The following is a 13493-nucleotide window of genomic DNA, read 5'->3' as shown; positions in this document are numbered from 1 at the left end:
TTTTCTCCTAATGTCACTAAGGTATTGAAAGTTTGAAAGTGTAGGAAAATGAGACGGAAATCGAAGAAAACTGAGGAGCAGAGGAAGCAAGTGTAACAGAAGTGATATGGAAAGCCAGTGGGAAATTACGAGGAGTTAAAATTCTAACAAAATAATGCTATGTTTCAGGAAATAAGTATCAAGAGACACTTAGATCCAGCACTACTCCTAAGAACTATTGAAAAGAATTGAGTCTGTATTAAAAAAAAAAAAAATCAAGAAGCATTTTATTTAGATTTAAACTGAAGTATAATAAAAATAGAAATATTTTATCTTTTGATTTTCAAGCATGTATAAATCCGCTCATTTCTGATTTCATATCTTCAAAAACAAGTAGAAGCTTAACTTTAAACTGAAAATAGATGAAATCACTTTATTTTATGAGCCTTGGTCGAGAAAATAGCCTAAATCTATCACAATACTCACAACTAAATTGCCAGACTGCACAACAATGCAATTGTGAAGAAGAGAACATTTTCATTTTTAGCAGAAAAGCCCATAGGTGCTAACAGGCAATTTATTATCAGCACAGCAATAAAATTCTTACAACTGTATAATCACCTTAACGGACCCAAATACATTTTATTTCTTGTAAAGAGGAGAATCTATTTCACTCATCACTTGCGGAAAGGGAGCAAGGTATGGGTTTAACAACATACGGACATAAAATTGTTTGTGTTTCCTGAAACAGCAAGACTATATTCCCCCTTCCTTAGGTAATAACAAGCAAGAAGTGCCCTAGACCCACAGAACTTAAATCACTTTCAGGCAAGGCTTCAACTTCAAAATGGAGCAGCATGCATTAAATTAATAGGAAAAAAAATAAATAATAATTATTTGGAAAATTCTGGCAAGTGGTATTAAAACACCAAAATTCAAGCATTCTAATACACAAAAACTTTCACACAAGTATCTCGTGCAGTGATCTCTCATCTTTTCTAGCTGTTACAATGTAATGCTTACAACATTTACTGAAGGTACAGCACTATACCTAACACTGAAGAAGGAAGAGAGAAAAAAAAAAAGAAGCAATACTATCAGAAGCAGATTTCACAAAAACTGAAGCTTTTGATCTATCAGATTAAGGTAACCTGATAACTTTAACTGTACATTTTAACCATTTTGCCAGCCTTTAAGAAATGATACATCATTCCTTTTAACCTTCACCGTTAGTGACTGATCTCCCCCCCCACAACACACACTTTACATTCACCTAAGAAACACTTGTGTTTTCCATGTACTGCAACTTTCCTAAAAAGCGATGGAAAAAAAAAATCAGTATGCTATAGAGCAAAGTCTTACCGTATATTTGATCAGCAGTGGCTTGTAAACTTTGTAATAATTCTTTGTTTGAACGAGAAGCAGCAGAATGAATGATATCAATCAGCTGATTTGAGAGCTCGGGGTTTCTCAAGCCAAGCAGAGCAAGTTGCTGAGGTAAACCAGCCAACCAACGAGATAAAACTTTACTTCGACTTCTAAAGAAAGAGGGAGAGTTATTTTGGGCAATCAAAAACAAACAAAAAAACTTACTTTTTCCAGTCTTGACTAAGTTGCTTTAATGTTAGGTATAATTAAATGACAATAAACTGCAACAGTACGGTTTGTGTACAATATTTCACTTGAAGATGTGAGCACATTGGTATGCTCCTAGGGTTATAACAGAAGTATTTATTTGGCACAGTTTTTGCACTACATACTTACAGCTTGTTTAGAAAGTAAGTGTGTGAGAAGTGACCATATGCTGGCAAGTCAACATTTCAATTTCTCATTAGTCTTATCATTTTATATTATTACCACATTCTGACTACCCCTGAGCTTCCCAGTCAAGCCACGACTCTTTTTATTAGACTTTCAAATTCAATTCTACCTTTATGGACGTCTTGGCTCTTCAATTCTGATAAATCTTAAAGCAGAATGAGCAACTAGAATTGGTTGCTTTAAATAGGAGTTGATAACACGATTTTAGTTTCTTTTCTTTCTCTGTTCAACTGCTACAGTAAATCAACTATTTTTGTCAAGCACAATAAAGTATCCTTTCTACCCCTTCCAAAACATCCAAACCCTTGTTTTTTTAGCCAGTCTCATTTCTTAATCAGGAATGATGATTAAAAAAAACAAACAGTAATATTAAGAAAACATGAGACTAAATGAAGTAAAAAAAAAAACAAAAAAATGAATCCTGGGCGATCAGATTGCTGTTTTCCCTTTTTTGATCTATTATATCCCTCTTTTTACTACATATCAAGGAGTAAGTACTGAATTATTTTAATTAAGGTTTTCAGGTAGGCCTTTTACTCACACTTTTCAAATTTAAAAGTAAATTTTTCACGTGTAACTTAATAGTTTACACAATAATTAAAGGAAGAATTCCTGAATCCTATTTATTGTCTTATTATTGAATTCCTACAGCACCCAGGCAAATTACTTCAAACATGGCTCTCCTGAAGTTACTCTTATTAATAGATCTGCTACATCTCTACATTAAAAAAAATTACACCAAAAACTGTAGGGACCAAACCATATCATTACTCCCACTGTCTACAAGCCATACAGAGCTAATACAGTTGCTTAATTTCCCCTGAACATTAAAAAAAAAAAAAGCTACACACTGCAAACAGGATACAAGGTCGAAAGGAAGTATAAGAGACAACTGGAAAAAATAATTTAGTTGAATTTGCAGGATTAGCAACATTTCTGTGACAGTTTTACTTATGAGATAGAATAATTTTGGTTTGTAAGTTATACTGTATCATCTCAGTACTTAAACAAATGATTACATGTGTACATCAAGAAGTTCAAGTTGAAGGTGTCAATAAGATTAGCGTAACGATGATAAAAATCATGAAATTTTCAATAGACTTAAAATCCCTCACCAAAAAGTTTGAGGAAACAAAGTGTCTATAACAGCATAAGAGGGCACTAAAGGTGCTCTCCACCCTCCTCCCAGGCAACAGCAGGCCAAAATCTGCCACCCATCCTTTGGGAATCAGATACACCTAAAAAATAAAGTTTCATTTCCATTTCATGGAAATTGTTTCAACATGAACTCTGTTCCTCTTATACTGCTCTCAACAAGCTTCTGAGAAAAAAAAAATAATTGAGAAGAGCAGCCACAGGAAGGCTAAAAGAGCTGTAATATCAAGCTGAATGGAATAATAATACGAATGTCAACCAGGATCCACTTCCCAGTCCACATCTTGAAGACTGGAAAACACTGATTCTAATGGAAAGAAATGGACTGTTCCAGTCCATAAAGATTATACTATCTTAAAATATCTTACATAGGTGTATATATTCTTTTTGCAAATAATTTTGGCCTTTTGAGAGTTCAGTCTTCAGTTACTAAAAAAGTTAAAATTCCATGCAGAGGACTGAGAGAAGGAAAATAGCAGGAAAAATACTGCCATTTGTGACATCTAAAAGTTGAAAGTTAAAGCTTTCTAGACATTAGATGGTCATATGAAGCCATGGATGAAATACTCAGAACTTCAAGGTAAGTTCAGAAAACAGTGGTTACGTAACCTCAGGGAAATTAGTATGGAAAAAATCTTTTTCACTTTGGGTGAAAAAGAGGAAAATGGGATGCTGCCTAGTCTTTTCCCTGTATTTTTTCTAAGATTCACAGCATAAATGTTAGATTTTTCTGTCTGTAGATCTAATTACATATACTCAGGCCTGACCACAATACAGGATTGGAAAGAAGAAGAGGACAGACAGAAAACAACTATATTCCCAAAGCTTGACTGTGCTAATGGATGCCAGCATTTCAATATTCTAACTTTTGAAATAAGCATGCTGTGTTGAAATGAAAAGGAGTATAGAAGTGTGTTTTTTTGTTGTTTTTTTTTTTTTTTTTTTTTTTTTTACCTGATTCTTTGAGTCCTCAAATCTTCTTTTTGGTAAACTCTGCTAAAAAATTTCAAAAGCAATGTACGAACAGGAAGGAGGAGATTCCGTTGCTGGTATAGCGTATATACTGCCTTTATCAAGGGTTCTGTAGCCACTAGAATGAAAATATAGACAAAATTCAAATAGTGCTGCTGAATTGGCTGATTTCATACATATACACACGCATTACATATAATCTGTATCTGCAGCTACCTACAGTTATTTCCATAGGGAAGTACCCAAAGGCTTCAAAACAAACCACTGGATAAATCGGTGAATCATTAAAACACTTCGTGGTGTAGCTTATGGAAGGAGCACACAGCTATAGAGACAGCATGTACGTGAAAGCTCCAGAGCTTCCTGAAGACAGCTCATTATCTACCTCGAAACCAGTGCAATAAGTAATAAATTCCTGTTTTCCACAGCTATCTTCCACATCCTTTTTCCCTAGCACAGTAACTTCATATCACCGGTCTCCTTTACTCCTCACCTTGTTTCCAAAACCTCACCGCCACTGCCTTCGGTGATCTCCAGACTGACCCTCCCTGCCACACACACATCAGCCTCAGCAGCTCTCCACGTCTTCGAACCAGCTGGCTCCACACCACGTTTGCTGCTTAACCAGAAAATACATACCTTGAGAGCCACTGGCCAGCCGCTACAATGAGATCTGCTAAACTTGCACTGCAACCTTTTCTTCTCTGAAGCTTTAGCCAACTACGCTTTATCACCAGACTTACAACAATGTTTGAGCTCTAACCTCATGTCAAAGGTGGCCAAAACTGGCCAGCAAGTGCAGAAGTTATTATAGCAGACTGAAAAAAGAGACCAAACATTTTCTTTAGAAGCCAGGACTGAAATATTGGAAGTAAAAGTTAACAAAGCGTGAAAAAAAAAATAAAAAATCATACAAATATCTGAATTGTGAGAAGACAAGCCTAAAAGAGCAGAGAAATATCTGAAAAGATAAGAGGCATATGAAGAGCACTACCCCTCACTCAAGTTGTCTGAATAGGGCTTGATCCCAGTGAACTAATTGCTGTCAAGATGCACTTAACTAGCAGTAATCACTTATTTTCATTGTTTTCATAATCCAAGACCACAGAACTTTTATTTTCCATTCAGGTGTACAAAGCAGTTAAAGTTATGCATTCAAAACCAGACACAATAATTTGTTCCACACTGAACAGAGCTACTTCTGCCCCAGGAGACCACATTTTAACAAGAATGCTCCATACTAAAAACGATTACAGGTCCAGTTCAGGGGCCAGTCTTAATTGATAAAACTCCAGTAAAACCAGGGAATGTATTTAAGTTACTACACAGAGATTCGCAGGAAAATACACGATATAAAGCACCTGAAATGGCACGGCCATACTTAATCATAATGCAGGGAGCCACTGAGAAGTTGAAATCTAACAAATCTATCAACTGAGAAATATGTCAAATATTAGAACAAATTTTAATTAAGATAATTTAAGTTCTTTTTTTTTTTTTCACTAGAAACATTAACTTATTCATTTCACATACTCTTCTAATGAAGATTTTTCTTGGACTGCATAAACAGAACATGTGCTTATTCTCAGTTGATTAGCAGTTCATTAATTAGCTGGAAATCACAAAGGTATTAACGTTAACGGAAAACTGTATAAGAAATAAATATTCTAAGCACGTAGAATATTCAGCCACCTTCAAATAACTCTCCATGGCACATTCAGTAAAGCAGGTCCTACTGTTTGAATTGCTTCCTATGAGTAGAACAAGTTTAAAAACAAAAGCAATTTTAAAATGCATTATCTAAAGGTAGCATTTAAAAGGTCCACATTGTACAGACTTCCAAAATGCAGCTGAGGTCCCCGTAGGTTTTTAACATATTCCAGTTTTAATCAGCATGTGTCAACCCTCCTGAAGCGACTGAGTGTTCTCTCTCACTGGAAGAAAATTTATCAAAAATCCAACTAGCAGCTAAACTGCTGCTAAAGTTATACCTGAGAAATGCAAGAAAGCAACAGACCTCCTAATTATAAAGAGCAGATCCAGAGTTTGATCTTAAACAAAGGAGAGAAATCTTCAGATGTCAGCTCAAAGCTCTTCATCTTTAGTTGTTTTTTCTGTCTAGGTTTTCCCTTTTTCAATTTCCGTTTTGTTCTAAGAAAACATTAACAGCTCTTTTTTTTGCATTGTCTTCTATCTATCTATCTATCTATCTATCTATCTAGATACACACACCTTCTCAGGGCCTTAGTCTCAATTTCAGATATGTTTTTAACAATTCAGACTTATCTTCAGTATGTACCAACTTTTGGAATATCACCTTGTACAATACAGTTCAGAATTTCTAGAACACCATCAAAAAACTCGGGAAAGGAAAAGGTTTTTTCCCCATAGAATGGTTTAGGCTGTAAAAGGCCTCTGGATATCATTGGCTCTACCGCCCCTGCTCAGGCAGGATCACCTAAAGCTGATGGCCAGGACCACATCCATACAGTTTCTGAATATCTCCGAGGTGAGAGATTTTCAAGGTGGGAGCTCCACAGCTTCTCTGGGCAACCTTTGCCACTGCTCTCTCAGCCTTTCCTCAGAGTGGAGACGCTCCAGTCCCTTAACCATTTCCGTGGTCCTTCGCTGGACTCTCTCCAGTAGCTCCATGTCTCCCTTGAACTGGGGAAGCCCAGAATGGACACAGTACTCCACGGTCAACATGGTGTCCGCCCAGATCCTTTTCTGCCAAGCTGCTTTCCATCTGGGCAGCCCCAGCATGTTCTGGCAGATGGGCCTGCTCCTTCACAGGGGCAGGACTTCACTCCTCCTCTCGCTGAACTGCATGAGGTTCTCGTCAGCCCATTTATCCAGCCTGTTCAAACTATACTTCCTCTACGTCTAGCAAATGAGGTTTAATCTTACATCTAGTCAGGCTCTTAGTATTGCACAAGGATTATCTAGAAGGGACAAGATAAATTATTCACACAAACGGATACAGATTCCTGAGGTAAACAATTTCCCACTCGTAACAAAATCCCTGAACCTTTACAGAATGAGAAGACAAGATCCATATGCATCAATCTTTTGGAAATTCACTTATTTTTTGTTTGTTTGTTTGTTTGTTTTTAAAGCTTATTTATTTTCTGCACTCTCCAGGAGAATTGTTTTACTAAAATGGCTACTTTGGTTAGAAAAACACAAGCTATTCTTAGCTATCCAACAAGAGTCTAGTAGACAAAGCAAAATTCAGTGTTTTACTACAAAGAGAAGTGTGAAGCATCTGATATAATAGTTGGAAACGTATTTCTTTAGTATCAGCTCTTCTGCATTAGCTCAGATGATGAGACAGGCACATCTCTGACTGTGGACCATTACTTGCCTTCAGCAGCAAGCTGAATTTTGTAGTAGTGATAGGAATGATTGGTTATTAGCTTTGTTCCCAGGGAGATAGCGTTTTCTATAAATGCCGCTTGGCTGTGGAATTTAATTCTACCAGACCAGTAAGACACCATAGACCACTGTCACCTTTAGATTTACTGAGAAATTCCTTTCTTTAGGAAGTCCTGCATCAACCACCGAACAGACATGGCAAACAAGGTCTTATCTGGATCACAGTAAAGAATTATTTTGGCGAGGGGGTGGGAAGAGAACCCAAAACACTGTGTTGGTCGTGCAAGTCATAACTGGAAATGTGTTTTTCCTTGGAAAAGGATTAAAATCAAATGCTACCAGAGCTTTCATCATAATTATCTTGGCATTTCATAGAGTCACAGAATGGTTTGGGCCTGGAAGGGACCTTAAAAACCATCCAGTTCCAATCCCCTACCATGGATGGGGATGCCTTCCACTAGACTAGGTTGCTCAAAGCCCCATCCAGCCTGGTCTCGAACACTTTTCATGCTACCATAGAACTAGAACGGCCATCTGACATTACTCAAGGACGTCTACAAGCTACATTAATGATTTTAAATAAAGACTAAAATACTAAAATATCATGCAACTCTCCTTCCTTGTAATTATTTTTTCCAGTGAAGAAAAAATTTAGTCTCCCCATTTACAAGAATGCCTTAAGAAGTAAAACCAGCAGACAGGTACACAAATATATACTTTGTATATCAACACTATGAATCTAGCAGCTTTCCTAATAACGAAGCAATTTTCAATGCCATGTACAGATATGACCATGGAATTCAATTTACCTCTACAGACAAAACACACTGTGGATGTAACAACCAAGGATTTAAGACAAAGTGACCTGAAAAGAAAAAAGTAACTCAATCTCTTTGTCAGTGCCTACGTTTCACTTTTTAGAAACTACTCACATCTTACCTTTGTTCTGCTGTATTTGCATGAGTCTCCAAGTCACACCAAGCAATCTGTTCACCTGCTTGCTATTCAGCCTGCTGCCATCCTGGAGAGTATCTGTCACAAATTTCCGTATCATGTCCAACCAACCAGAATCTGCCTGAAGTGTTGAAGCGCTTGCTAGTGAAACCATTATGTCACACAAGGTTAAGTTCAGTAAAAGATGGTCTACGCTGTTTGAGGGTGTCATACAACACTTGTTGCTAAGTAAGAATGGAGGGAAAAAAAGAAAAAAAAGAAATTACACTTTTTAATATACTGTTACTTCACAGTAGGAATTATACCACATGGAGAAGAAAAATCAAATACTGAAATTTTAAAGCAAATACACTTTTAAAAAGAGTCTTCATATTTGAGTTTTACACCCCATTCAGGTAAATGACAATTTTTGTTTTGCCACCATGATAACTATTTCTTGTATTTATAGTGGCAGTGAGAACCAACGCTGTAAATTGTGTCTCTACGGCTGATTTCTCCTCTGAGATTTTTACCCTGGTCCAGTACCACTTTTAGGTGACTGAAACAGGAAAAGGAACACTAGAAAAACGACCCTTTAGTTTTGTTTTTTTGTGTGTTTCTTCTTCTGTGAAGAATCACATGGATTTTGTCACTGTCACACTACTAAAAGCACCATGAACAGCATAGAGAAATTCATTTATGTACCTTTTTCCAATCTCCTGTGGAATAAGAAACACATTTATCACCGTTACTATATCCTTCAGAGGTCTGAAAGTCAAAATTAAGGGTTACCAAGAAAGGAATCAAGGATGTTGCAGCTTGACATCTAATGCTGGAACTTCACTGCACGCTGACTGAACACTCACAGAATACCAAAAGAAAAGAATTTATCTACAGAAAGCTGTACATATGAATGCCTACACTCAGTACACGATACAGAGTTGTGAAAATTACAAAACAGAGCACTTCACCCTGTGCTAACTGAAGCCTAGTCACTCTTCAATTCAGTAAAGCCGACTGGTAAAATACGGGGAAGTAAATCTCAAGCTATGGGCTTAATTTACACATTGCATAAATGCTAGTATCTTTTTTCATGTTCAGAATGTCTTAGCACTAAGGGCTATCAGCAGAACTGTGATAAATTTCTGTAACATTCTGCAAACTGGAGAAGGACGGAAGCCTTAAAATGCCACGTGAGATTGCTAAATGCAAGCCTTTACACCAATATATTGGTAAGTAGGGAAAACAGAAAGGCACCTATTTTTAGTTACATGACATGAGGGTACGTTTTTGGAAGTCCTCGATTAATATCAAAAACAAAACTGCGGAAGTCTCCAGTATCTATCCAACAGCATACTTATTTTCAAGTGCAAGAATAGGGTAGATGTTTAGGAGTATAGTGAAGAAGGATGAATAGAATTTTAATAAGTCAGGATGTCATCTACAAGACAAGGAACATGGTTGCGTTGCCCAAATACTAGTTCTCAGATTTTCAGTTTCAAAAAGGAGTTCAGGTCAAAACCTGGAAAAGCAGAACATTTTTTTTGGCTTTATCAACTTAATGGGTAAGGCTTAGCTGAAAGTTAAGTATTTCTGTAGGAGCTCTGCTGTACTTCTAATCTCTGTGCCCTTCTAGGAATGGAAAATGCAATACTTGAAATACCAAAGATGATTTCAAACACAAATATACCTGCAGCATGATAGACCCTTAGAATAAAAGCAAGATTCCACTATGACAGCTCCATTTTCAGGAGCACAGCTTGCAGTACTTTCACTTCTTTAAAACAGCTTTTTCATCTCTACTGGAGGACTTTCAGATGACTTCCTATACAAAAATTTTAAGAAGTACAACCAAAACTCTGGTTGTACAGACCTCCCAGGAACACACAATAAAAAGTTTTGCAACATTACAAACTTAGTAATGCTCACATACGTTGTCTCATTTTACAAATCTAAAAGCTGTTAACACAACACTGATTTTATTCTTACCCTTTCCACGAATCTTTCTTTTTGTGCCTTACTGTTTCTTGTAAATAGTAAGGAAAACTACGCATGAAGTGGTGCTTGAAATCAACAAGGTAATTCATTCGGAGCCACACTTCCTATTAAGGAAAGCAGATGACAGAAAACACGGCAGTAAGTGAAAACCATCAATGCAATCATGCACAAACTGGAAGATCCACAAAACAAGGGAGTAAAATTGTGATACAATTCAAGACTGAGGGATAACATTTAATCCAAACTGGAGCAGTATGCGTTCCTAGCACATACTGGAGTGGATATACACAATATTAAACCAAGTGAGTTACAGGTATGAACTGAAAGTGCTTTTACATTAATGTATCAGTGAACTCTGATTTACTTGCAGTGACTGTCCTGAATTTTCCCTTAAGACATGCTCTGACACTGCCTTCATCTTTCCCATTATTAACATGCTCGTAGCTCAGGACTTCCAACAAAACATCTTACTGAAAAAAGGTCATCCTTACAGAATAAGGTTTTTATATTCAAAAATAATTTCACCTTGTGGGTTAACAGACACTCTAAGTCACCATCCCACAAACTATCTAGCAGAACCCACCACACACACACAGAAGCTTGCATTGTTATTAAATTGATCAGACACAACAATCTTTTTTATACATTCAAATATTCAAGAGAATGACCATTAAACTACTTCAAAGCTTAACAGGCTCCCACCAAGCACATTCAGAGTGGTTTGCCAAAAGATCTCTAGTAAACACTTTGGCCCTTAAAGCCCAAGGACTGTTTCATAAGCAAAACTTCCATTTTCAAACTGAGCTATTTGAATGTGCTTATATATATAAGGTGACTATAAAGGAACAGAGAAGATACAATTATAAAATACAGTATCCTCAAAAAAAATTTGGATGGACGTCAGATTTTCTTCTGACCATCTTAAGGTCATAATGCACCTGTGTGTACCTGAAATGTCTTACATCTTGATACAGGAGCACTCCTTTCTTGTCACCAAAAGGCAGGCACCCTGTGGCTAAGGGCAGCAGCCCTAAAGCACCCTACAGAAAAAGGTTAGCAGCAGCAGGCTGCCACAGCCTCCTTTCTGCCTGCTCCCAAGTGGCTCTGTAGAAAGGACACAGGTAAATGGGAACAGCACGTTTTGTTCGGGGACACTGAATTCACCCCTCTCGGGCTGTGTATGTTAGCTAACTCTGGTGTAATGGGTTGATTCCAGAATTTTTTGTAGTAATTATTCTGTCCATAGGTTTTGTTCAGCACGTGAATCTAGAATCCTATACAGAGATAAAGCTGTCAAGATATTCCTTCAACAGTCAAAATGACAAAAGAGTGTGTGTATTTTCCCATTTGCAGGGCCTTCTGCAGAGCAGCAGACATTGAAAAAAAAAAAAAAAAAGTAATAGATTTATCAAAATAAAAGACAAGACAAAATAATCAGGGCAAAAACCTTCAGAGATGCTTTCCAAAGCTCTTATTTAGGCTTTGATTCAGTGTCATGGGTGATACTACCAACCATGACACTGCAGTGCAGGTACTGCCAAGCAGTTAGTGTCTTCATACAACCCTCAACCCTTGTACCTTACCTTGCTAAGGGTTTAGGGTTTGTTTTTCCTTCCACTGCCCTGATATGTAAAACCTTTCAGCATGTAAAAACAAGAAAAAAAAATCCTCCGTACCACACTTTGGTCAGATTGATATTCTAGAGGTTATCTGGGAGACAACGCTCCTCTTCTCCAGGATGAATTTCAGGCTCAAAAGTTTCCGTGCTGGTCTGTCAGGAAGGATTCCTGGAGACCACTGCTGAACTCATTGCTCAGTTCAACAGGTTCTGTTCTAGAGTAAGAGCCCTGACAAAATCCACACTCCAGTTTTGCTCAAACCCTAGGCTTTTTCTCTCTTACTCAAGTATTTCCACTATTTCCCATCACCAACCAACTGGTTTCTGATCAAAACAACATGAACTCTCATTATTATGCCACGGATCACTTCTCCCTTACCATTTTGTATGTTTCATCCTGTCGCTTTGTGAGCTTCCACAATAAATGTATTATACTAAGCACTTGCTGCATAAGCTGCTGCGAATCTGATTCCAAAAGATTTCCGAGAATGGGAGCTGATTGTGCGGGAGATGCTTCAATCCAGCACTCTATCAGTAACGGAATTATTATCTCAATAAAACCTTTTAAATTTTCAGCCGAGGACAGGCCTTTTTCTGCACTGTCCATTACACTTGCCAGAGACCTAAACGACAAAAGCAAAAAAAAGAAAAAGATAAAAGAAAAAGATAAAGATCACACCTTTAAAAACAGATTCAGCAATACTGCTTTCTTTTCTTTACACCAGAAAAAAAATACTTTAAAACATTTAAGGTTTGTTTGCTTTCTTGCTAAATATTTCAATTAGGAGTAATGGGATCATAGAATGACAGAATATCCCAAGTTGGAAGGGACCCATAAGGATCATCGAGTCCAACTCCTGGCACCACACAGATCTAACCCAAAAATTCAGACCATAGTTCGAACCAACTACAACAAACCTGCTCCCGAGACTCCCTGCAAATCTGTGTGCTTCTATAGCAGCTTCTTAGATTTCAGTACTTCTCTCCCCACTGTTACATGTAAGGTCTACAGAAATGCAGAAATACGATTTGTATTATCATTATCGCCTTCAAGCAACAGGCAAGATTTCACTGTGCTCAGCACAACGGAATAACAAACTTTTACCTGAAGTTTTAAGCTCCTTGAAGCAAAATAATGAAACTGACTACAAAGTATTGTCAAACGCATGAGGTTTATTACAGTTAATAATGATCTTCAGCTATAATAAATGTAATGGTTGCTCATAATAATAGAAGTCATTCTGCAAAACCATAACCGATTCCCATTTAGACAGCTTAGCTTTAATGCTCCGGAGAGCAACTAGCTCAAAAATTATTAAAATGATCTGATAATAAACAAAAAATATCCCCAAATAAAGAGATATCACTTAAATCAAACTAGTATACATCTCCCAGAAAGCAAGAAAACCAAGATTTTTTTTTTCTTGATTACACTTCTGTTTTCTTTTCCAAAAGGGATTATCAACACAAATGATAAAATACTGCTCCCAAATAAATTCAGGCAGTTTAAATCCATTTTAAGAAGAATGTTCTTTAAAGAAAGTAACTCACGAAGCACTCTTGCTATTTTTGAGCTATACAGAAGCTTTTGGATCTGTTTCTAAACAAAAGAGCTCTTAAAAAGTTAAAAAAAAAAAAAAAA

At 37.0% G+C, this 13493-nt stretch overlaps 1 protein-coding gene across 4 annotated transcripts in view; it reads right to left on the bottom strand.

Annotated features, from left to right (window-relative positions):
- Window positions 1–13493, bottom strand: part of TEX10 (testis expressed 10) — a 49162-nt gene that overhangs the window by 27560 nt on the left and 8109 nt on the right. For all 4 annotated transcript variants that reach the window (XM_082753814.1, XM_082753815.1, XM_082753816.1 and 1 more), the window contains 5 exons: window positions 12231–12474; window positions 10225–10337; window positions 8242–8480; window positions 3910–4045; window positions 1342–1517 (listed from right to left, as the gene is read on the bottom strand). In XM_082753814.1, the coding sequence (XP_082609940.1) occupies window positions 1342–1517; window positions 3910–4045; window positions 8242–8480; window positions 10225–10337; window positions 12231–12474 (908 nt within the window). The remainder of the gene's footprint in view (window positions 1–1341; window positions 1518–3909; window positions 4046–8241; window positions 8481–10224; window positions 10338–12230; window positions 12475–13493) is intronic.

The sequence above is a fragment of the Aythya marila genome (genome assembly GCF_965140915.1).
Source record: "Aythya marila genome assembly, chromosome: 2".
Classification (NCBI taxonomy): Eukaryota; Metazoa; Chordata; class Aves; order Anseriformes; family Anatidae; genus Aythya; species Aythya marila.
This window is presented reverse-complemented; position numbering and strand designations above follow the sequence as displayed.